At 41.6% G+C, this 26,546-nt stretch overlaps 1 protein-coding gene across 20 annotated transcripts in view; it reads right to left on the reverse strand.

The window, feature by feature from the left end:
- SIPA1L1 (signal induced proliferation associated 1 like 1) overlaps positions 1-26,546 on the reverse strand; it is a 389,114-nt gene that overhangs the window by 20,741 nt on the left and 341,827 nt on the right. For all 20 annotated transcript variants that reach the window (XM_067028218.1, XM_067028236.1, XM_067028235.1 and 17 more), the window contains 4 exons: positions 24,877-25,319; positions 10,289-10,528; positions 9,329-9,494; positions 3,774-4,020 (listed from right to left, as the gene is read on the reverse strand). In XM_067028218.1, coding sequence (XP_066884319.1) covers positions 3,774-4,020; positions 9,329-9,494; positions 10,289-10,528; positions 24,877-25,319 — 1,096 coding nt within the window. The remainder of the gene's footprint in view (positions 1-3,773; positions 4,021-9,328; positions 9,495-10,288; positions 10,529-24,876; positions 25,320-26,546) is intronic.

Raw genomic sequence — 26,546 nt, forward strand, 5'->3', positions numbered from 1 at the left:
TAAACAAACAACATGCTACTGAACAACTGACGGATCTAAGGAGAAAGCAAGAGAAACTTAAAAAATACTTTGAGACAACTGAAAATGGAAATACAACATACCAAATTATGGGATGCAGCAAAAGCAATTCTAAGAGGGAAGTTCATAACAATAAATGCCTACATCAAGAAATGAGAATGATCTCAAAAAACCAAATTTTACCTCTCAAGAAACTAGGAAAAGAAGAAGAATTGAAGCTCACAGTTAGTAGAAGGAAGGAAATAACAAAGATCAGAGCAAAATAAATGAAAGACTAAAAAGAGAACTGAAAAGGTCATTGAAACTAAGAGCTGGTTCTTTGAAAAAAAATAAACGAAATTGATAAACCTTTAGCTACACTCAGGAAAAAAAGAGAGGACTCAAAATCAGAAATCAAAGAGGAGATGTTACATCTGATACCACAGAAATACAAGGGATCGTAAGATACTATTATAAACAGTCATATGCCAACAAACTGGACAACTTCAAAGAAATGGAACACATAACCTACCAAGACTGATTCATGAAGAAATAGAAGATCTGAACAGACAAATTACTTGTAAGGAGATGGAATCAGTAATCATAAATCTCCCAACAATGAAAGTCAGGACTCAGACAGCTTTACTGATGAATTCTACCAAACATTCAAAGGAGATTTAATACCATTCCTTCTCAAACCCTTCCAAAAAAATAGAAGAGGAGGGACCACTTCCAAACACATTTTACGAGGCCAGCATTACCCGGATATGGAAACCAGACAAGGATGCCACTAGAAAAGACAATTATAGGCCAATATCCCTAAAAACATGGATGCAAAACTCCTCAACAAAATATTAGCAAACCTAATTCAACAATATGTTAAGAGGATCATATACCATGTTCAAGTGGGTTTTATTCCAGGGATGTTAGGATGGTTTATCAATGTGATCAACCACATTAACAAAATGAAATATAAAAATCATATGATCATCTCAATATATGCAGAAAAAGCATTTTATATTTTCAACATCCATTTATGATAAAAACTCTGAAAAAGTGGGTATAGAGGGAACATACCTCATCATAATAAAAACCATATATCACAAGCCCACAGGTGATGCCGTACTCAACTTTGAAAAGCTGAAAGCTCTAAGGTCAGGAACAAGACAGGATGCCCACTCTCATCACTTTTATTCAACATAGTATTGGAAGTCCTACCCAGAGCAGTTAGGCAAGAAAAATAAATAAAAGGCATCCAAATCAGAAAGGGAGTAAAACTGTCACTATTTGCAGAACATGTCATATATAGAAAACCTTAAAGACTCCACCAAAAAAATATTAGAAATAACCAAAGAATTCAGGAAAGTTGTAAGACACACAATCAATACAAAAAACCTGTTGTTTCTATTCACTAACAACAAGCTAGCAAAAGGATATATTAAGAAAATCCCATATACAAAAAAGAATAAAACACCTAGGAATAAATTTAACCAAGGAGGTAAAAGACCTGTACACTGAAAAATACAAGACATTAATGAAAAAACTGACGAAGACACAAATAAATGAAAAGACATTCAATGCTCACGGATTAGAAGAATACTGTTAAAATGTCCATACCACCGAAGCAATCAACATATTCAAAGCAATCCCTATCAAAATTCCCATGGCATATTTTACAGAAATAGAATAAACAATCCTAAAATTTGTATGGAACCAAAAGAGACCCTGAATAGCCAAATCAGTGTTGAGAACCAAAAAACTGGGGGCATCATGCTTCCTGATTTCAAATTTTATTACAGAGGTACAATAAAACAGTATGGTATTGGCATAAAAAGAGACACATAGATGAATGGAACAGAATAGAGCCCAGAAATAAACCCACACATATATGATCAATAAATTTATGACAAAGGAGGCAAGAATATACAATGGGGAAAGGACAATCTTTTTAATAAATGGTGTTGGGAAAACTGGACAGCTACATGCAAAAGAATGAATGTGGACCACTATTTTACACCATATGCACAAGTTAACTCATAATGGATTAAAGACTTGAATGTAAGACCTGAAACCATAAAAATCCTAGAAGAAAACATACATGGTAAGCTCCTTGACATCAGTCTCGGTGATGATTTTTTGGTTCTGACACCAAAAGCAAGAAAAGGAAAAATAAACAAGTGGTACTACATCAAACTAGAAAGCTTCTGTGCAGCAAAGGAAACCATCAAAAAAATGAAAAGCCTACCTACCGAATGGGAGAAGATATTTGCAAATCACATATCTGATAAGGGGTTAATATCCAAAATATGTAAGGAACTCATACAACTCAATAGCAAAAAAGCAAACAATCCGAGTAAAAAATGGGTATAAGATTTGAATAGATGTGTTCCCAAAGAAGACATACAGATGGCCAACAGGTATGTGAAAAGATGGTCAACATCACTCATCATCTAGGAAATGCAAATCGAAACCTATGGAGATGTTATCTCATAACTGTTGAATGGCTATTATCAAAAAGACAACAAATAACAATTGTTGGTGAGAACCATTGTTGGTGAGAATGTAGAGAAAAGGGAGCCCTTGTGCACTGTTCATGGGAATGTAAATTGGTGCAACCACTATGGAAAACAATATGGAGGGTCCTCAAAAAATTAAAAATAGAATTACCATATGATCCACCAATTCTACTTCTAGGTATTTAACCAAGGAAATAGAAAACACTAACTCAAAAAGATAGTGCACCCCCGTGTTCACTGCAGCATATTTTCAATAGCCAAGACATGGGAGCCACCTTAGTGTCCACTGATGGATGAATGGATAAAGAAAATGTGGACACACACACACAATGGAATATTATTCTGCCATAAAAAAGGAATGAAAATTTAGAGTCATAGATGTAGAAAACAAACTTATGATTACCAGGGGGGAAAGGAGGAGGAGGGATAAATTGGGAGATTGGGATTGACATATACACACTACTATATATAAAATAGATAACTACTAAGAACCTACCGTATGGCATGGGGAACTCTATCCAATACTCTGTAATGGCCTATATGGGAAAATAATCTAAAAAAGAGTGACTATATGTATATGCAGAACTGATTCACTTTGCTGTACAGCAGAAACTAACCCAACATTGTAAATTAACTATGCTCCAATACAAATTAATTAAAAAAAAGAATGAAATGTTGCCATTTGCAACAACACGGCTGGACCTTGAGGGCACTGTGCTAACTGAAAAATGTCCGAGAAAGACAAATACTGTGTGCTCTATCTCACTCATATGTGAAATCTAAAAAAAAAAGTTTGAGCTCATAGATACAGAGAACAGACTGGTGGTTGCCAGAAGGAGGGTGGGGGTAGTGAAAGATGCCGGAGGGAGTCAAAGGCACAAATTTCCAGTTATAAGATAAATGAGTCATGGGGATATACAGCATGGTGACTATTGTTAATACTGTACTGCATATGTGAAAGCTGCTACAAAAGTAAATCTTAATCTGAAACTAATATAATGTTATATGTCAATTATGCCTCAACTGGAAAAAAATAAACCAAGCATCCTAGACGATTCTTGCAGTCTGGTGAGGCTCAATCCCTGTGGTCTGGGATTCCAGGTGAGAGGCTGAATGAGGGAGGGGTGGTGAGCCCAGATAATCTGAGCAAGCAAGCAGGACTTCCTCTAATTCTCATTCTTGAGCAAACTGAGTGGCACGTGTCTGGGGACACTGCCATCATCAGCAGGGCTGTTCAGCTGCAGCTGAAGACACACTTACCGTGCAACGACTTCATTCCCAAGGTGTAAGAAGGCCTCCGCAACGGAAGAGACTTGGGGAGAGAAGGGTACGTGCTACTGAAGAGGACATCGTTGGGCAGGGCTTGGTCCAGAAGCGAAGCCCTTGAGGTGAAAAAGTGCTCCCTCTGGCCGCTGTAAATACTCTCATCGGACAGCGTTCTGTGCAAGGCCCGCCTTGAGGTGGGAGCGGTGGGAAAGGGAGACTGAGGAGAGGAGAGCGCGTGGAACTGAAACACAGCGTCAAGATGACAGAAAGTCAATCTTCTGGGTCACACACCCAAGACCGGGGGCGGAGGATGGGTGCGTTAACAAAATCACTCTGCTAAGACACAACCTTTCAAATCCTAGAGCCCAACAAGGAAGCCTCAAGGTCCACCATCATTGTCTACATCCTTAAGGGCTAAAATAGGAGTTCTGGGCGCCGCATCCGCACAGCCCAGCATGCTGGCTGCAGCTGATCAGTGCTCAGTACAAAATTCAGATGTGGGATTAAGAGGATTCATCACTATCGTGTCATGGCTAACAACAAGACTTTAGAATTAAAGTCCTATCCAGTCCCCTATGGGTTTTATTTGAATCCCGTGTCTCTGACCAAATCATGTTATTGCTCTGAGCCCAATTCCTCGTCTATGAAGTGGGGCCACCTCTCAGTATTATTATGAGGATTCCATGAAACACTGGACTGAGCACAACAGTATGTTATCAGCGGTGTTACGAAATAATGTTATGGTCCCCAGTGAAACAGCCATGGTGCCAGGAAGGTATCCTCAGAAGCCTGTCAAGCGATTGCATGTTTGCCAGGCAACAAGAGCCTTTGATCATCACAATATATTCACTCAAATAATTGGTGGCTTTTGAAAGCATTAACTACTAATATTATATTTAATGAGCTTGGGAGATTGTTTTTTTAGATGGATTTCTATTCGTGAAATAAAAACAGGGAAGTCATCTTTATAAGTGACAAGTATTTATACAGTTATATATAAATGACAAAAGCTCCAGATAGCTGTATCTCTTGTTAATGTCTTTTGCCTTTGTGACCAGATTTGATTTTTATTTGAGATTTTTCTACAAATGGCAAGCTTCTGAGAATTCCATTCATGGGGAACAGACAGACACGTCAACAATATTGAAACATCCAGCATCCTGCAAGCCAACAGAGTATGTGGTCCATTAACAGTTATCCTTATTCAGTTCCTCTTAGTTAACGGTTCACCTTGGCAGGGAGAACAAGGTGGAGAACAGGTGAGGATGTGAGTAGGAGGAGGGCTGAGTCACTGCTGGTAGGAAGCCACTGTGAAACTCTCCATGACACTTTGAAGTGATAGAGAGATAATGATATGGCAATGCCTCCATCGAGGAGGCTGAGAAGAGAGCTGATGCTCAGACTCATTCATGGGCTCTGAGGTCTAACATGCTTCCGTTCCAACAAGCCAAGGGTTAATCAAGTCAAAGCTACCCACAGTGTGGTATGCACAGCTGCAGCATAAATATGAAAAAATTATTAATCAAATGCATTGTAAATGAGCTCCAGGTGTAGCCAACTGTGTTCACTTTTTTTGTTGTTTGTTTTGGTGGTACACGGGCCTCTCACTGTTGTGGCCTCTCCCGTTGCGGAGCACAGGCTCCGGATGCACAGGCTCAGCGGCCATGGCTCACGGGCCCAGCCGCTCCGCGGCATGTGGGATCCTCCCGGACCGGGGCACGAACCCATGTCCCCTGCATCGGCAGGCGGACTCCCAACCACTGTGCCACCAGGGAAGCCTGGAAGCCCTACTTTTTAAAATTCACAATGAGTTAAGCCCAAAGTACATATGTGCTTACCTTGAAAACTAAGCTGCTGTGATAAATGCTTTGGTGAGTCTTTAAGTGGGAGGGGACTTAGTATGGAAATGACTTCCCTTCTCACTTCACACAGAAGAGTGGGCATTAGAGAGGTTAAATGGCTTGCTAATTGTAAATTAAAAAAAAAAAAAAAAAAAAAAAAAAAAGCAGATCATCTCCCTCCACCTGCAAGGTTCTAGAACTGTCACATAAAGCTCCTGCCTACTAGACCAGACTTCAGATCTCTCTATTCAAAAACTGCTCTCATTTTTATTAGCACATCTGGGTTTGGCAAAGGGATCTATCTCCTTTTCCAGTGACTATCCCCACCCTGATGGTTTTACAGGAGAGAGATTTTCCACCAGCTCTAGTTTCAGCCTCTTTGGGAAATGTTAATATACTTCAAGGTAGTAAACAGCTACCTTGAAGAGATCCTTTGAGCAGTGAGATTTATTCAAAGTTATAACACCCTGCACTAAAGGGAGGCAGGGGAGGAGATGGAAGGAAGCAATCTGCCTAGATGCTTTCTATCTGTTAAAAAAATAGCAGGACCTAGCCTGGGCCAAGCACATTGGGATGGCTCCTGACCCCAGCCCTCTTCAACTCCAGTCTTAAAGGTATGTGCACCTATCCAGTCCCCTAGGGCACCTCTGTCTTCCTTGCAGGTCATACCTGAGATCGCTGAGTGGTGCTGCCCTGTGCTGCCAGACCCTGGGAAAGAACCACAATACAGTGGGTGGCAGACTTGGAAGGGATTTTAGAGAGCATCAGGAAGGGGGATCTCAACTGTGTTCCAAGGAGCCCTAAGGGTTCCTCCCAGCATCACTGCCTTGGGGAGAGGAGATGTTCAGGTGGGACCCAAGAGCTCAAGGCACCCCACTCCTCCCAACGGGGAAGTTCTGCTTTCTTAGTTCTACATGTTGGGCTGCCATGTGTAAATAACTGTATTAGGAAAACAAGCGTTGCTGAACTTGAAAATCATTTGGGCACCATTGATCTAGTCTGGTCTTTTGTCTCAAAGCTGAGAAGCAAGGCCTAGAGAGGGGGCATCTTGCTTCGGGTCTGTCTCCTTCCCCTCCTCACTCTTTTCACTCCTCCCGGCTCTCAGTGAAACGGGTTACCCGCACTTGCAATAAGCAAGTATCGGCTCTTCTTAAACACCAGAGCCGCATGAAGCCTCTTCCTTTGGTCTGTATCTGAGAGTACTGGCTGGAGAGCAAGGCTCTCAGTTTGCACTACTTACTGTCTGTTCACTTGCCAGACTCATGCAGCCCTCGGGGAGAATACAGTGATCCCAGCTCTACCTGCCAATGAGGTTTCTTAGAATGTTAACAGCTCTGCCCTTTTCCTTGAGATCCGAGTTCCACAGCAGCTGCGCGGGGCCCTGCAGCTACCCACCTCTCAGCTCCAGCCTGCCCAGCAGAGCCCTGCCACGTCCTGCAGCAGATATCTCACTCTGCTGGCAAACAAGCCAGGGAATGACCCCGTCATTTGATATTCATGATGGCTCACTGGTAGCACTTGCTATCTGAGAAAGCCAATGTGGCGTGAGTGGGTTCCAAGTATCACAGTCCAAAGCAGGCTACTCCTTATACTCTGAAGCCTGATGCAGTGGCTTGGAGCCTTGAGCCAGGTATGGCCTGGAAGACCTCTCAAGGGCATGTTAGCCTTACTGACACAGCAGTGGCACGGCCATTCAGATAATGAGTCTCACAAGACACGCAGAGCTACTTAGCTGACCTCATCTGAAAACAAACCAAAAAGGTTGAAACGAGAGAGAGAAAACAGAGCATATTTCCAGCTCCTGCTTCTAGCCTTTTCATCATAATTGTTTAGCCAGCAGAAGCATTTTCTTTGCAGAGGGTCTCACGGTAATATAGTCACAACATAAAGAATGTGCATTCCTATTTCAAAAAGGAATGTTAAAGTAATTCACTTTGGAAATAAAAGCCAAGGCCTGAATAAGGGCAAGACAGACATTTGCTTTCAATTATTTCCACTGCATGAGTAAATCAAAAGGATGAAAGCTCTGAGCTTGCTCCTTTCCAAAAATGTTAAACTAAGAATTGGTGGAAAGATTCCTTTCAGGGCAGGTTTTATTTTCCTCTAACCTCAAAGGAAAAATCTGAAATAATTTTTATTTTGAAACTTGTAGTTAAAAATTTTAATATACCTCTTTGGTTTTTGACGGATAAAGAAAGAAGTTTCAAGTACTATCTTTTGCAAGGTTGCTAAGGAAACCATTTGTGCCCTGGGTGATGAGTCAGAACTGTTAAGTGCTGGCTTTATAAAATAGAAATTACAGAAATCCAGAATGGCAAGTCTTTAAAATGATTTATGATGTTAATGTTTATGTTAATAACTCACTGATTTCTCAGCAAAACTCCAGAATGGTCTTTGGAGCACATTTGATCTCTGTAAATGTTGATTTGTAAGTTTAGGAGGTATATCTGACCTGTCTGAAGGAAGACGCATACACACGTGTGGCACACGCGTGTGCCACACACATACATACATGTATGTGCATACATACAGAGGCATGTATATATGCACATAAACTAGAATGGTGACGAGAAAGCCTGGATGAGACAAGACCACACAGCTCAACCAGCTGGGCATGTCTCTCACCCTCTGATCACAGACCGAGGATGGTGAGTGGTTAAGGAAATATGTCAGCTTCCATTTTCAATCAGTTCTCAAAGGTCTTCTTAAATTAAGCTTTCTAGTCACTTCAAAGAGACTACAAATCATTTAACTAAGAACACAGAGAACAGAAAACATTAAAGTTTGTAGCCAGGACCTTCTGGGGGGTGGACTCCCTTCTCTTGGGGCCACCCGGTACACTGCAGACTGGAATACCTAACGCTTGGCGTGAAATACCTTTGGGCCCAGCTAAGCCAACAATAGCTCTGAGCCTGGGAGCGTGAGACTGCACAGTTTAGAGGACAAGAAAGCAGAGAGCCTTAGGTGGGGGCTTCAAGGGTCCTCCAAGCTGAGGTGAGCAGGACAAACCCTTCCTCACGGTCACGCAAGTCTCGCCACCGACATACCCATCAACTCTGAGCAAGTTCTCGGGCCTTGATGGGGAGGGTGGCTGGGTTCCAGAGAAGGCATTTCTAGTCTGGAATTCTGAGAGTGGAGGGAAGGCTTTATGAAGTGAAGAGAATCTGGAAAGTTCTGAAGGTAAACATGCAGACTTAGACTGCTGGATTAAACAGCATGCAGTGTATGGCTGATAGGTCTGCCTGGCCAGGGGCAGGGGGCAGAGGCAAGGCCAGAGTGCAGGGTGCCATGGACACACGGGGGGCTACTGTGGAAGGAGGACGAGGACCCTTCGGACAGAAGGCACTAAAGCCCTTTCAGAAAACGTTCTGTCTGACAAGGGAGCCATGGGTGTCTGCAGAGTTCGGAGAAGCAATGTCATCTGAGTAATAATGTCAAGAAAGTGTAGCCTGTGCACGCTAAGTAGGATACACTGGAAGAAAAAAAAGCCATGGGGGTAGGGACAGGTTAATTATAAACCCAACTCAAGAGATGTGGCTGCAGGGACAGAGCATCTGGAAAACATGTGAACCAATTACTGGGACAGTTAGGTGACGGCGGGAAGTGAGGTCTGATGAAGAGGAGCCGGGAATCACCACTTCCTGGAGGGTGCAACTCCCCTATTCGGTCTCTCTCTAATTGCTATTTACCCCAAGTTCTACCCTGTACCTTAAAGTTCTTCTGAGATTCAGGAGTTGGGCTTTCCAGATTGATGAGTTTCTTGAGATCCTCCTCAATGGTGGACTTGGAGGTTGGCTTTGGGGATGCCCGGAGGTCCCTGGTTGAGGCACGCAGCCTGGCGTGGGCTATTTCATTGCCATCACTCTGATGACGCCTTGGAAGAAGGGGAAGAGAGGGTAGAAATTAAGTCGACAAGGTTGACTCAAGTGCACGACGGGGCTCTGAAAGAGGTAAGTCAATGGAGAGCTATTAAAGGAGAGAAAGGGAGAATCACTTCTGTTCAATTACATTTGAATCTACTCAGATAAATGCTTGTTAGAGAAACAAGACCAACGTGAAATACACAATAAAAAGCCTGAAGAATAAATCACTCTCTCATAGGAAACTAATAACTCCACTAAGCCAAAATTAGCAACAGACTTATTAATAAAAGCCCACAGGGTATGAATCCCAAATGCAATCTTTGTACAAACAAAAACAAAGTCATTGACTGAATCATTTATTTTTTGCTGTACTACTTTGTCAAAAAGTTCTTTATGTTCAGAGGTGGTCAGTTACTCTCTAATAGTCCCTCTGGTGCCTCCTGGCCCATTTAGGAATTACATGGGAAGGCTGTGATTAATAGCATCAAAGGGACAAGTGTGGTCTTAGCACCAGAGGGGCGGTTATTCTGAAGTTTGTTCATCAGACATACTCTTTCCTAGGAGACTTAAGATTCTCAAATCTGAATGTTTTGCAATGTATCTTATTTAAGGAATGTGTCAGAGAAACAATTTAAGACAAGTTTCACTAAGAAAAAAAAAAAAAAAAAAAAATCTCCCCTACCAAACCACCCTCTTCCCAGCCCCTAGCCCGGCCTCCTCTCTTGCAGGAAATTGCCCCAAGCTTTTCTGTTCTCTGTCATGTTAAAAGCAAAATACCCAGCAAGAGAAGCAAAAGAATCCTTACTTTCTTGTGTCCATAAATCCCACAGAGTTTATGGTTCCTTCGGGTTTCTTCCATCCAATTAGGTACTTGCTAGTAGCGCCCTGGCGGGGGTAGAAAGTCCTAGGACCGGAGGAGGAGGAGGAGGAGGATGAGAAGGAAGGAACGAGCTGAGAGGAGGTGGCAGGATGCAGTTCTTCTTTTGGTGAACTTCTGGCACTGGTGAAGACAACTGGGCTGGCAGAGAGTCGGGAGCTCAGAGTACTGAGGAGGGAAGCAGGACAGAGACAAGACGGCGCGTGTGTGTGCGTGCATCCCTGGGGTCAGTATGTCAGCTATAAAAGCGTCGTCCAGGACAGGGGTTATGGCCAGGTTAAAGAACAATGAATATTTCGTAAAATATGAATGGGGCTGGCTGGCCTTCCTTGCTTTCTCGCTTTAATTTAAATGCCTGCTGTCAAAGTGAAAGATGGTGACTGGGGCTTATTCTGCACTTTAAGTTGAAAAGTAAAAATAGTTAAGACAGTCAGGGACACTTTGAAGTATGCTAGCCCCGCTGAAGTTTGTGACGGTGAGGTCTAGCAGAGGCAAGTGGTAGTGGGGGAGCCGGCAGTAAAAGGTCTGGAGGTATCAACGACTCTCTGTCCTCCCTTCCTCAGAACTAAGGGTCACGGTGACATTCCCCAGGCCCGAGCTGAAGAGGAGAGACAAGATTGGATCAGCCATAGAGCTCTCTACACACTCACGTCCAAGGCCAAAGGGGCACCTTGAGGTCTCCTTCCCCATGGCATCTATCAGTAACACTGACTCTCTACAAAGCTGTTTATCAGATTAACCTGGACCATTACCTTACAACATACACAAAAGTTAACTGATAATGGATTAAAGACTTGAATGTAAGACCTGAAACCATAAAACTCCTAGCTAGAAGAAAACATAGGCAAGTAAGCTCCTCGACAGTGATTTTTTTGGATTTGACACCTAAAGGAAAGGCAACAGAAGCAAAAATAAACAAGAAGGACTACATCAAACCAAAAAGCTTCTGTGTAGCAAAGGAAACCATCAACAAAATAAAAAGGCAACCTACTGAACAGGAGAAAATATGTGCAAATCATGTATCTGATAAGGGGTTAATATCCAAAATATATAAAGAACTCATACAACTTAGTAACAAAAAAAGCAAAGAATCCGAATTTAAAAATTGGGTAGAAAATTTGAATAGACATTTTCCCAAAGAAGACATACAGATGGCCAACAGGTATATGAAAAGATGCTCAACATGACTAATCATCAAGGAAATGCAAATCTAAACTATAATGAGACCTCACACCTGTTAGAATAGCTATTATCAAAAAGATAAAGAAATAACAAGTGTGAGTGAAGATGTGGAGAAAAGGGAACAAACCCTTGTGCACTGTTGGTGGGAATGTAAATTGGTGCAGCCACTGTGGAAAAGAGTATGGAGGCTCCTCAAAAATTAGAAAACCAAACTCCTAGATACAGAGTAGTTGTCAAAGGTGGAGGCTGGAGGGTGGGTGAAATGGCTAAAGAGGGTTCAAAAGGTACAAACTTCTAGTTATAAGATAAATAAGTCCTGGGGATGTGATATTAGGCATGTTGATTAAAAATAAAAAACTGTTCATCACCAATGCATTTTAAACTTTGGTTAGAAATTACAAAACTAAAGTCCTGTAGGACTGACTCAAGGAGAAGACCACTCATTGTACCTTTAAAACTCAGGCAGAATTTTAAATAAACTAGAGCTGAGAGTTTAAGCTAACAACAAACCTAGAGGGCCTTTAACTGCAGGATTTCCATACTTCCTTCCTAGTGATCTCATGGGACCTATGGTCACACCACTTGAGCCCTGCTGAGTTTTCCAGCTTAGGCTGAGACCAAAGACAGCTCACTCCAGGGGACTTTTTGTTACTGAAAGTTTAGTTAACAGGATCTGGTCTCAAAGCATGCCTCACTAGCACTTCCACTGGTCAAAATCTAATGGTCCTGCTCTGAATAAAGTATGGACTTTAGTTAATAAGAATGCATCAACATTGATTCCTTAGCTATGACAAATGTATTATAGTGACATAAGACAATGAGAACAGGAAAAAAATGGGTAAAGGGTACATGGAAACTCTCTGTACTATCTTTGCAACTTTTCTGCAAATCAAAAACTATTCTAAAATAGAAAAGTTCATTATAAAAAACTAAGCAAAAAACCAAAACAAAATACAACAAAAAATAAAACCCTAGTGGTCCAGAGATTTTATATGTGTATGTGCATACATACATGTACAATATATATACACACACATACATACATACATACACACACACACATATACACACATCTGAAAATGAATCTTGAACTCCACCTCAAACCTTACATAAAAATCAATTCCAGATGGGCTGTATATTTAAATGTAGATCTAAAGATTCTGGAGTGTAACATGGAAGAACATCTTTATGATAGAGGCAGAGGTTTCTTTAATAAGATCGTAAAGGAAATGATTGAACCCCATTAAAATTAAGAACCATTCATCCAAAGACAAAGAGAATATATGTAAAACATATATCCAACAAGGAGCTCCTCTCCATACTAACATCTACAAATTAACAAGACAGACAACCCAACAGAAAAATGGGCAAAGATCTGGAAAGGAATTTCACAAAAGAGGATAGATCTAAAAACCATTAAACACTGGTGGTCAACATTATCAGTTATCAAGAAAATGCAAATAAAGAGGGACCACTATACGCCTACCAGAACAGCTAAAATTAAAAAGACAATATCAAGTGCTAGAAAGGATGGGAAGCAACTCATACACTGCAGGTGGGTACTTGTTACAAACACTTTGGCAAACTGGTTCAGTCTCTGCTAAAGTTGAATATGTGTAAATCCTATGCAAGCAATTTCACTCCTAGGTATATAGTGAAAAGAAGTGCATATATACATGTACCAAAGGACATGTACAAGAACCTGTATTATCTCCAAACTGGAAACACTCCAATGCTCATCAACAGTAGAGTGGATAAACAAATTGTGGTGTGTTCTCACAATGGAAATATAATACAGCAATGAAAATAAACGAATGCTACTTGCAACACACAGATGAATCTCCCCAACATAATGTCGACTTAAAGACACCAGACACAGAGTAATACATATGGGATGATTCCACTTACACAAAGCCCCCAAATAGGCAAAATGAGTGTATGACTTAGGATTCAGGATTATGTTCACTTGTGGAGGAGGGGGAGGTGACTGGGTGGGCGGGCATATAGAAGGAGTGGTGTCTGGATGCTGGTCAAGTTTCAGTTCTTGATCTGGGTAGCGATGACATGGGAAGTTCACTTTGGGAAAACCCAACCCAATGTATATTTATGACCTGTGCCTTTTTTTTGTACTCATATTATACTTTAACGAAAACACACCCACAAAAACAAGCAAAAATAGATGAACTGAAAGAAGGCCATATCAGTCCCTGAGGCTTTGCAAAGACTGAGAGTGGGGGACAGAGTGTCGGGGGAGGGATAGGACACAGGGCAAAGGTGATCTCGAGGGTTTTCCACACTAACTGGGTCTTAACACTTCAGATTAAATATAACCATCTCCTTTATTTCTGTAACTAAGAAGGAGGAAACAGGTTCAAACTTCATAGAAAATATAACTTAAAAAATGACTAGCCATACCCTAATAATCCCTCTAACAATTTTCCCCCAAAGATTTTTCTCTCTAGGGAGAAGGGGAAAGAAAAGACCCCTCACAAAATCTCAAAGGGGCAACATAACTTTAAAAGCAATGCTATCTCATTTAGTTTTTACCTCTTGATAACAGATATCCCATTTGTTTGCTTTGAAAATTAAAGGAATGGGGGACTTCCCTGGTGGTCCAGTGGTTAAGACTCCCTGCTTCCACTGCAGGGTACGCGGGTGCAATCCCTGGTTGGGGAACTAGGATCCCACCTGCCGTGGGGTGATGCCAAAAAATAAAATAAAATAAAATTAAGGGAATGCAAAACTCTTCCATAAGTGTAGTATATTATTGATAAATCAATAAGAACAAAATAATAGTAGGTCTCTGTTATGGAAAAGAGACTAAAAGTGGAAAGGTGAACCAAAAAGAAAACAGCAGAGAAAGACACATAAAGATAGAGGCAGACAAGCCCACAGACAGTAACACCAGAGACCCAGGTTAACAGCAAATGCATTATCAGCACAGGGAGAGCATCAACCCAGAGAAGCTTCTGAAATACTAAGAGTGCGGCCTTTGGGATACTTTAAAAGCATATGACAGGTTTGCAGCTATTTGTTACTTAGCAACAAGACCTAATCTTTAGTTTGCAGATTTTTTTCACCCAGCTATATCTACCTCATACACATTTGTAGCCCAGATGTGGAGATGTCTCAAGCCTCAACCCTGGTTAGTGTTTGAAGCAGATGCCAATTAAGTGAAAGACAACAAATTAAGGTCTAATGTACTCACCTCTCATCTTGGATAATCACGTGCTTGCTTCACCTGCCTTGATTGGTATCCACAAGTGAGTAACGTGTGTTTGAATGACTCAAGCCATTCTTCCTCATCAGCATGTTAAGATATAGATTGTGGGGCTTCAACCCAGAGATTGATTCAGGAGCTTGGGTGGGGTGGGGTACATGAGAATTTGCACTTCTAACTTGTTCCCAGGTGATGCTGTGGCCCTGACTCAGACCCTAAAAACTACGGTACCAGAGGTACATCTGACTGCTCATATTTTACAATTCTCATCAATAAGTATCTTGATGTGATAACATCGGTATTCAAAACCCTGGGGCTTTCAAAGACTGAATGTTTGGTCAAAATAGAAATAATTAACCATGAGAAAACAAAGTAAATTGCACAGTCTGTTAATTTACAAATCTTTCTTCCATGTTTTACGAAACAGCTATGCTGCTTTTTTTTTTTTTTTTTTTGCGGTACGCGGGCCTCTCACTGTTGTGGCTTCTCCCGCTGCGGAGCACAGGCTCAGGACACACAGGCTCAGCGGCCATGGCTCACGGGCCCAGCCGCTCCGCGGCATGTGGGATCTTCCCGGACCGGGGCACGAACCCGCGTCCCCTGCATCGGCAGGCGGACCCTCAACCACTGCGCCACCAGAGAAGCCCGCTATGCTGCTTTTAGTCATAATGTATGTACTGCATAAAAGGGAGCATTATGGAGAAGGCTTAGAAACATCAAAGGCAAGAGTAAAATATACAGCATATACAGTTTCTGGAGCTCTTTCCTTCCTATGTAAATTAAATTACTACCATTATTTCCCTGAGAGGCATTTAATAGGTTTTGTACTAGATGATAAAACTCTTTGAAGGCAGGGATATCTTTGTATATTTAACAATGCCAGAATACAGCAGACTCTCAGTAAGATATTTATTGCACAGAGGGATTCTCTTTAGTATTTACAAAGCACACTATATATTTAATTTCTTTATCTTGTTTATCATCTGTCTCCCCCAGTTTAAATGTAAGCTCCATGAGGGCTGAAATTTTTGTCTGTTTTGTTCACTACTATATTCTCCCTGCTTAGAATAGTCCCTGGCCATTGTAGGCATGCAATATTTGATGAAGGAAACTGTCAAATAAATGACAAATTAGCCATCTGTTTTAAATGCAAGGGAGCGTTATGCACAAAGATAGTGCATTTTACTCATACTCTATTTAAAACTGGATGTTGCTTTATTTTCACTGCAAGAAATAATTAAATCTACAGAGTATGCTTCTGTTTACAAGTGTATTCTTAAAAGGATAAATGCTTAATTATCCATAGACCCCAATTATTGGTTTTATCTGTGACCACAGACCCTGATTATTGGTTCTTACCTGTGAACAGGGCAGCTGACACTAGCTTCCAGGTGTGAAATGCCAGCACACTTTTGTTCACGAATGGTTATAATCAAGGACAGCCCTACTAAACAATTGATTAGATTTGGGAACAACGGTAAAAGCAAAAACAAATGACTAATCCATTGGTGGTTCTTCCTTCTTCACTGTGCACAACTCACAGCAGGAAGGTGAGTACTCAATTTGTTCACCTGTCCCCTAATTCAACTGTCACAGGAGGATCACCTGGGAGCTTTAAAAATACACATCCCTAGGCCCTAATTCCAGAGATTTTAATTTAACAGAGTTGGGGTGGTGCCTGAGTTGTGTATGTTGACAAAAATCTCCCCCAAGGGTGCACATCCATTGAGAACTGCTCGAATCTAGGTGAATTATCATTGTTACGACACCATCAAAATCCAGCTTCACAGTCAAGATCAAGAAGGGGAAGGCATCAGAGCAGTGTTTCTGCAGCCATGAACGTTGGTCACCTGCAAGTGTTGATATAAATAATGATTCCTTGGCTCACGTCCCATCTCCTAGAGCCCCAGAAATGAGTTGTCTCCTCCTTCCTCTGTAGCCCCCTCCCCTGGCCCAGCTGTGTGTGTGTCTGTGTGTGTGTGTGTGTGTGTGTGTGTGTGTTGGGGGTGCAGGAGGGTGGGGCTCCCTGAAGCTGACCCACCTGCTGGCCTTGAACCACTTGGAGGGACCTGCACATACACACGTCCCCAAATAATCTCTGAGTGGCTTTAATTACAAAACAACTGAAATGAAGTTGTCAGCTTCATACTTTCAAAGGGGAACTGTGTGGCTGAGCTGTTTCATTATCCTGGAGATTTCATGTTAATTCAATAGCCTGCAATTTAGCTGTACACATGGCAAATTAAATCTCTCCCCAGGAATTGTGTAAGAAGCCAATAATACGGAACAAAAAGAGACGAGCAATCGATATGTTAGGAAATGACAAGTGCAGTATCTGCTACTTTTCTATCTGTAGAAAAAAGTGAGTTTAGCTAAACTGGAAGCACTAAGAATTTAATCAGAGTGTTCCTGGATTCCACACGAAGAGACACTAGCTTTCTTTCTTATATGAAGTATAGGGCATTTCCCCTTTCCTAAAAATGGACCAACCTTTGATTCGTTTGGTCATTCCAGGACATGAATTAAAAAAAAATTTTTTTAATCGAAGTAGAGTTGATTTACAATGCTGTGTTAGTTTCAAGTGTACAGCAAAGTGATTCAGTTATATATATATATATATATATATATATATATATATATATATATATATCCCCTTTCAGATTCTTTTCCATTTCAGGTTATTACAAGATATTGAATATAGTTCCCTGTGCTATACAGTAGGTCCTTGTCATTTATCTAGTTTATATATAGTAGTGTGTATCTGTTAATCCCAAACTCCTAATTTATCCCTCTCTACCCTTTCCCCTTTGGTAACCGTAAAATTGTTTTCTTTGTCTGTGAGTCTCTTCCTGTTTTGTAAATAAGTTCACTTGTATCATTTTATAAGATTCCACATATAAGTGATATCATATGGTATTTGTCTTTGACCTACTTCACTTAGTATGATAATCTCTAGGTCCATCCATGTTGCTGCATTCTTTTTTATGGCTGAGTAATATTCAATTGTGTGATACACATCTTCTCTGTCCATTCCTCTGTCAATGGACACTTAGGTTGCTTCATGTCTTGGCTACGGTTAAAAACAGTGCTGCTCTGAACACGAGGGTTTACAGGACATGAATTTTGAAAAGGAAGAGAGGGCACACACACATATGCATGATTCGTCCTATAAACAGAGAAGAGGCAACGGGGCATCTTGAGAATTTGGGACAGTCTGAATCCGTCCAAACTTCTCATCCTGACCTGTTGCTCAAATGAAACCATGAACCAAATGTGCTGCAACCTGGTTATTTACATTCCCAGCTGTGGTAAAACTTTATAGGAGACGATGCTAGATGACTAGTTTCCAAAGAGGAAGCCAGTCACAGCGGGGGCCACTTTGCAGAGAAGGAGCTACATCTGCTTGCCGACCTTGCAAAGGGATGAACCCCACAGGACAGGGCAGCCTGCATGTTAAGAGTCAAAGCCCCAAGTGCTGAAGCAGTGAGGGCCCGGGAAACTGTTCTGCAATTTCTTCATCATCAATGAAGCCACCGCCTCCTACCGAAAACATCTGCCAGCCACTCTCCGTGCCACCGAGAGCTGCTGAAGGAAACACCTGGAGTCACCACTATTCAGGCACGACACAGAGGGGCGGATTTTAAACTGGCTGGGATGGTATTTTCAGGAGGGGGAGAGCAGCAATTAGTCACGTGTCAAATGACTGTGGCAAAATCTGCCCAAAGGCTGAATGCTGGCCTGACACCAAGGGGAGGGGAACTGATGGGTTTCCTGTGATTACTTGCAGAGATAACAAGTAAGCCTTCGAGGGCTTCCCTGGTGGCGCAGTGGTTGAGAGTCCGCCTGCCGATGCAGGGGGCGCGGGTTCGTGCCCCGGTCCGGGAGGATCCCACATGCCGCGGAGCGGCTGGGCCTGTGAGCCATGGCCGCTGAGCCTGTGCGTCCGGAGCCTGTGCTCCGCAACGGGAGAGGCCACAGCAGTGAGAGGCCCATGTACCACAAAAAACCCCCCAAAAAACAAAAAACAAATAAGCCTTCGGGTGGAGGATAATGATTAAGGTCAACTCCTCCCACTGTGTTCAGCACTAGCCAATTATGTCCAATACTGGCTCTACAATTTAGGAGAGCTTCAGAAGATACTAATTCTAAAGGACTGGGGGAAAAAGAAGTGAGGTAGGAATGATGAAGCTGGCAAACGGGATATCCAAGTGACTGCAGTAAAGAAGACAGTTCATCTGTAAGAGGGAGATAGTTAATAAGTACAAGGGCACACGAATGCATAAAGCATAGGGAAATGAGTGGCTAGGCCTACCCGGCAGAAGAGACCTCAGGGGTCACTGCGGACCTCAAGCTGAACGAGTCTGCAATGCTGAGTGAGTTAATAGGGAGCTAACAAGATAACTACGAATATTATCATTCTATTAGGCATAGCTGAGAAAAGTGTCATGTCCAGATGTGGCATCTAAAAAGGTTAAAGAAAACAAAGCAGGAAACTCGAGAAGCAAAGTTTCTTGGGAGATACATGTTTGTTGAAGGGAAAGTAGCTAGATAACTACACTAAGTGATGGAGTGCTTATAAAAGGAAATGACAGAAAAAGGACATTTACAGTTTGCAATACCTTTGATAACATTTTTAAAAAAATTCTCAACAAACATATAAAAACAACCATTTAGTAAGGGGACTAGGTATTATTAAGTTACAGATAAGGGAGAAGCTCAGCGAAATGGCAGAACTGGCCAAAGGCCACATGGCTGGTCCACAACAGAACTGAGATTTGAACCTGGATCTCAGGAGACAAATCTATTTTCCCTACATTTCTCTCTCGATATGCCTGGAGGTGAAGGGCTGTTACTATATATATGTATATATGTATATATATATATATATATATATATATATGTATATATATATATACACACACACATATATATAGTTAAAGTATTTTAAAATCACCACTTGTTGGTATCTACAAATTTCATAATCTTAGACTTCAAAAATCTTCAGTCTTTAGAAAAGACTCAGCTCAGAAAAACTATTCTCTCTCTTAATCATAGATTTAAGCTACAGCTAGAGGAATTTCAGATAGGTAGGTACAGGACAAAATTTTGAAGAGGGAGGGGACTTAAGTACTGAGATTACTCAGAAAGATTATGGAATCTCTCTCTTCTTGAGATTATTTCTTTTCTTTTAGCAATTGGATAAATTCTCACCCTAGTAGTACAGTAGGATGGTTTAAATATGGCAAAGAATAGAGACTCTGTCCTTGCAGAATTCCTGTTGGTCTTCGATTTAATGGCATTTGGAGAATCTGGGTTTTCTATATGGACTGGATGAATGTTTTAGTTGCTTCCCAGAACCAAGTAATGAGAAACTTTTTTGTCAGTGACCTCTGCATCAAGAAATCTGACATCTGGGGCTTGACAGAGCTCTCATTTTCTCAATGTTGAAATTTCAACCATAGGCGTTGTATTATTCATTCTTTGAGGTAAGTTGAACATCACCGAAGCTCTGGCTAAAATCATCACCCACTTTCATAAGCTGGAAGAAATGGAAATGGGGCAAGAGAGCTTAGGCCAGATCACCTGGAGTCCTGATGTGTAAAAGCAAAATAAAATAGAACCCCAAATGTTCACGGTGTCCAGGACAACAAAGCAAAAATTACCAATGAAAACAATTCATAAACATATGACAAGTGGAGCCAACCACATGTTGGACAGAAGTCCCGGGGAACTGTAGAGGCTTCACTTTAAAGTCTGACTTAGTCCATAAAACATAGAAAAATAACAGTCTCACCCTAAGAAAAAAATGTAGAAGAGAGGTAATTAATCATTAGCAATTTAAAAAGATCCCAGGCAGAAGAGATTTAAGAGGGAAACATTACAGATAAAGACAACAGAATAATTTCTAAACAAAGAAGGAAGGCCTATTTTTCACCCAGCGTGCCAAAGAGGGTAGAGAACAAAATTTAAACTCACAAGCTCTAACACACACACACACACACACACACACACACACACACACACACAGACACAGACACAGACACACACACTCATACATAGTCAGTACACTAGAGTAGCCTGAGGCATTCCTTACTGTTCCATGTAAACTGAATATAAGAAGTCCTTCTTCACCCCCTACTCTCAAGAAACGTACAGCTTTTCTGGCATGAATAGTTAACTATTAGGTCAACCAGAAAATAGTTAACTATTAGTCAACCAGAAAAAGCACATTCATGAAACTGAACTGTACTAACATCTGTGGGCAGGCATTTTTCCTGGCCTTTAATCATCCCCTCTAGTGACTGTCAGACACTGACCAACTTATACCCAGATATTGATTGATATGTGTAGATAAGCTGTTATAAAGTCTCTCCCTGTTATACTGTACAGATTAAAAAATCTTATATAGAAGTGACTTAACTAAAGACTCATGCCATACAAGGACTTTAGGTATACTCTTATACATACACTTGTATATAAAAGCACTAGAGCTCTGTGCAAATACTGACAGGTCTATACACTAAGCTTTGAAATGTAGTGGTAGTTTTCCAGAGCAGTCAGGAGTTAAGGATTTATGCTGTTTTCAAACTGGTTTATTAGTAGGCACCTTGAGTCATCAGGCAAAAAAGTGGGAACAGAAAGGAAGAAATTATTCCTATTTGTTCATCAAAATGTACTGAACACCTATAATGCTGGTGTATTGAGCACCTATCTGTTATGCTTACAGTGGTGCATACTATGCCCAGGTGCTTAGGATGAACACGTTGGATGAGAAGTCCTTTTGTATTGGAGGGTAGTAAAAACGTGTATGTGATCACATAAGTGGGTACTAATTGGCACCAGAGCTCTGAGGGAGACTACAGGAAGCAAGAGGAAGCAGCAGAACGGCTGGTAACGAGTGCGTGCAGAAGTCTGGACATCTGAACAGGCCAGGTCAGGATGTTACAGACAAAATGTATATGTGGAAGCCTGAGGTGGGTTGTTTGCTTTCTTTTTTTTTTTTGGCAGCACTGTGTGGCATGTGGGACCTTAGTTCCCCAACCAGGGATGGAACCCATGCCCCCTGCAGTGGAAGTGTGGAGTCTTAACCACTGGACCGCCAGGGAATTCCCTTTAGCTTTATAATGTGTGATCTTGAATCTAGTACTGCCATTAGCAATGGCCACTGGTCAGCAGGACTGGAGTTCTGTAAGCTAAGGAAGTCTTTGGTCACCACACAAACGGACACACTGCCTACTTCCGAGGCCAGAACTCTTAAGACAAAAATGAACCCAGCTGGCAACAGTATACTAAAATTGGAACTATCCTCACCTCTCCTATGTCCACCACAGATCATTTTTTTGAGCGGTTTAAGACCTGAAAGTGGAACAGCCATTACACACACACACAAATTTTTAAAAAATCTCTCCCTAAATTCCCAAGCTTCATAGAAAATACATTCTAGGGAGTAACACTTTAGAGCAATTAATAGACTTTTTAACTGTAGAAAGCTTTCAGTGTGTATGGTTCCTCTTAATGACATCTGAATATAACAACCCTATATAACTACCAACCTACATTAAGCAATTCTCATGGGGGGGCCACAAAAAAACCTGCACAATCATCAACAGGGAGACTGGAGGACAGAGGAAGTAGGAACACAGCCCAGGCAGAAATACACAGTGGAACTTAATCACTGTAATTTAGATTTTGTCACCAAGTCCCAGGTACAAGCTCTTTCATGCACTGTCAAGAGATCTCCACATTAATTGTTGTTCCTGTCTTCCGAGGAAACAAATGCTCTAATTTGCAGTGATTTTAGTTTCTCTAGCAATGTGCATTTGGTGGCTAAGTCCCCCTTTTCCTCCAGAAAAGGAAGTCTGCTAAAGCTCTGATTATCCAGCTCACTCTTCCAAGATCAACAGATTGAAGTCACAAAGCATCCCCGTCACCAGAGTCACGAACGAATGTGACAAAACCTATCAGTGGGTGGGAAGCCTGGCCATCCTCCCTGAAAGGCCACATTCTTCCTTAGCAACTTTGATTTTCAACAGAAGAGATATTTCTAAATGATGATTTAAATGACTTCTGCATGGTCAGTTGGAAGCAGAAAATGTGGATAATCCTTTAAGACCTTCAGGCAGCCTCAGTCAGCATATTCAGATAATGCAAGCCCAGGTGCTGACTTTTGAGAGGGCACTTTGTACATCCCCTGGGATTTGGTAGATTTGTGAGATGGCACAGCCCATGTTTTGTGCTTTGGTTTCAGAGGCCCAGCTCTTTTTTCAACTTCACTCCGTGGTGATGTCATTTGAGACAACGCTTCTATGACTGACTTTCTTCTGCCATCAGATTAAACCAGAGATACATCCCCAGATGGGGTATCATTTCGAAAACGACATTCTCCTTTCGAAATGAAGAACGGAAAACCAAATCTAGGAGTCAAGGTAAACCTGAAAACCACAGAGGAACCACTGTGAACTGAAAAATGTTCTGGGGTCAATGCACAGGCCATACTTAATGAGATGGTGGGTGTGCCAGAAATAGCAAGCCAGTGGCACAACTCTGTGTCAAGTGATTCTACGTCTATATTATATTATTACGGTATTTGACGCCCGGCTTTCTGTCTTCCAAACACTTCCTTAATCCACTTGAACCAAACATTCTATTTTCTGAATTATGGAAAGGTAACTGGATACCTGGTACCCAAGAATCCTGAAGATGACTTTCCCAGTTGCCTTTCTGCTTGGAGGCCATGTGGTTTCCAGACCTGTGGCCATCACTTTTTATTACTGCAATGTGGTAGTGGTAAACAGAGATAAACCTCAGGGAAACACAACGGGAAGCTTGAGAATCTTATCAGTAACAATACAGACAATGGGAGAAGTGAATATTTAACTTATCAAGTTAAATCCAAATTAAGTCAAGGATGTCCTCTCTCATTAAGATTATCTGGGGTTTACTGACAGATTATGTGCCTGGATTCCTGTTTGGAAAGTAAAACGAAACTCAACTTCTCTGCTACTTTTCTTGAGGGCATGATGGTAAAAGAAGCCTGGAAGATTGGTTGGATGCTATCATACAAGCTGATCAACTGACAACAATAAAAGGTAAAAGGAGAGGGCTTCCCTGGTGGCGCAGTGGTTGAGAATCCGCCTGCCGATGCAGGGGTCACGGGTTCGTGCCCTGGTCCGGGAAGATCCCACATGCCGCGGAGCGACTAAGCCCGTGAGCCATGGCCGCTGGGCCTGCGCGTCCGGAGCCTGTGCCCCGCAACGGGAGAGGCCACAGCAGTGAGAGGCCCGCATACCGCAAAAAAAAAAAAAAAAAAAAAAAAAAAAAGGTAAAAGGAGAAACCACCACAGAGATCAACAGGCCTCAAAAGACAGTGATGGAATGTTTCCTCCCTAAAAGAAAGTATCTTATACTTTGGATTGTAGGCTCAAATCCAAAAGAGGAAATGAAAAATAGTATTTACTTTGCCTATCACCGTGATCTCCAAGGATACGGGGGAATGTGTATTTTTCTCTTCTGAAAGGTAGACGGGCTGTGTCTAATTTTAGCTACACTTTCTTGTTGACACGCCCCCACCACGTGACTGCCAGGAGCCAATTACTGAAAACAAACTGCCCTGCGAACACTGGGTAAGCGACCGTTCTCTGACAGAGAGGCAGTGTGAAAGATGCGTTCAGCATTGTAAATGATGCCATAATAGTCTTGGAAAAGACCCCTTCCTTTTAAAAATATGGTCAAGATTTTCTTTTAATGTCTTCAAAAGACTGTCCCCTTCTATATTCTCTATCACTAGCTGGAAGCCACATGCCCAAATTCTTCTCTCATGCTGGTATGCAGCTAGGAACGTTTTTATAAAATCAAATACAGCTATGAAGAACAAATCTGCAAACCTTTCCCACAGTTTAAAATAATGCACTAGGATGGTAGGAATAAAGGATTTGGGTGGTAAATAACAGGCATTAAATATATAAAAATAACTGTCACTGTGCAAAAAAAAAAAAACCACTAAAATTTAAAAACCCTTTCTTTATACACTCTTGAGCAAAGGGAAATGGGATGAGGCCGGAAACTGGCCGCAGGGAGGCCAAGAGTGGGAGAGGCAGCAGGGAGGGCCAGTTACCTGGTGTGGGAAGCAGCGTCATTGATACTGAACGTGCTGTTCTCCCTGGTCAGAGGGTTGGAGCCGGCCTGGCTCTTGGCATGGATGTCCAAGCTCAGGGAAGACTCGGTTTTCCGGTCCATGCCGTGGCTCTCTGAATCTAAAGTCCGATCTGCCATGGAGATGACTTCACTGGAACTATGCCACAGGGGGGCCACCTTCTCCTTGCCCGGCCCCGAGCGTGGTGACGACGTGGCCGCCCCCAGGGAGGCCGTGCTGCCGTGGCTAGGGCCGTAGGAAGTGGTGTCGATGCCGCTGTCCGCGGAGGTGCCTTGCAAGTAGTTGTAGCTGTTCAGCTCGGATTCGGTGCGGTCCCCGTCATACCACTTCTCGTCGCTGTGGGCACTTGATGCGTTGCTGGAGAGGGTATTGCTGCTGGAGTGGCTTGAGTAGTGGCTCTCAGACTGCAAGGGAAGCAGGCTTTCCATAACTACAGGCTTGGCTTCTTGAACAGCAGGGAAAAATAACGGGGGAATGACCCTGTGAAATGTGTCTAAATAGGGGGTTCTCAAGACACAAAAACTCCTGTGAACACAAAAATAAGGCAGGAGGTATCTGGAAAAACCTACTCAGAAGATTCCATGGCAGATAGTGCTGGAAACTTAGATTTTTAGAATCCATTTTTCATTATTTGGCTTATGCTAAAGTATTGTATTGAGAGAATTTTAACCAGAAAAAAGAACACCTAAACTGTCATTAAAGTCTTCAATATCTTAATCTTAAAATAGAAAGTGATACTTCCAAAGGGCTTATAATTAGATGCTAAAGTACTGATAGTATTGAGAGAATTTTAATCAGAAAAAAGAACACCTAAACTGTCATTAAAGTCTTTAATATCTTTATCTTAAAATAGAAAGTAATACTTCCAAAGGGCTTATAATTAGAAAGACCCTACTGATCAGAGTAAAGAGAAGGCAGAATATAAGACTTTCTCTTAAAGACATCTTTTCTTTCCCCATATAGCATCTATTTAGGAGACAGCTTTCTAAGGAATGCTTAGAGGTAAACGTACACAGAGGTGCCAAGAGAATTCAATGGGGTAAAGTAATCTTTTTAACAAACAGTGTTAGGGTAACTAGATATCCACATGCAAAAGAGAATGAAGCTGGGTCCTTACCACATAGAAAAAAACCCTCAAAAAGTCAAAGACCTAAGTGTAAGGGCTAAAACTATAAAACTCTTAGAGGAAAACATAGGTATACATCTTCATGACCTTGGATTATGCAATGGTTTCTTAGATATGACACCAAAGCACAAAAATGATAAGAAAAAAACAATAAACTGGACTTCATCAAAATTAAAAACCTCTGTGTTTCAAATAACCCAATAAAAAAATGGGCAAGGGATTTGAATAGTCATTTATCCAAAGAAGATATACAAATGGCCAACAAGCACATGAAAGGATGCTCAATATCATTAGTCATTAGGGAAATGCAAATCAAAACCACAATGAAATAACACTTCACACACACTAGGATGGCTCTAATAAGAAAAGCAGACAAAATAAAGATGGTGGGCATTGTTGGTACGAATGTAAAATGCGGCGGTTGCTGTGGAAAAACCGTTTCAATCCTACTCAAGAGAAATGAAAACCTATGTTTACACAAAAACTTCTACATGAATTTTATAGC

This window comes from Kogia breviceps, chromosome 3 (genome assembly GCF_026419965.1).
Source record: "Kogia breviceps isolate mKogBre1 chromosome 3, mKogBre1 haplotype 1, whole genome shotgun sequence".
Lineage (NCBI taxonomy): Eukaryota > Metazoa > Chordata > Mammalia > Artiodactyla > Physeteridae > Kogia > Kogia breviceps.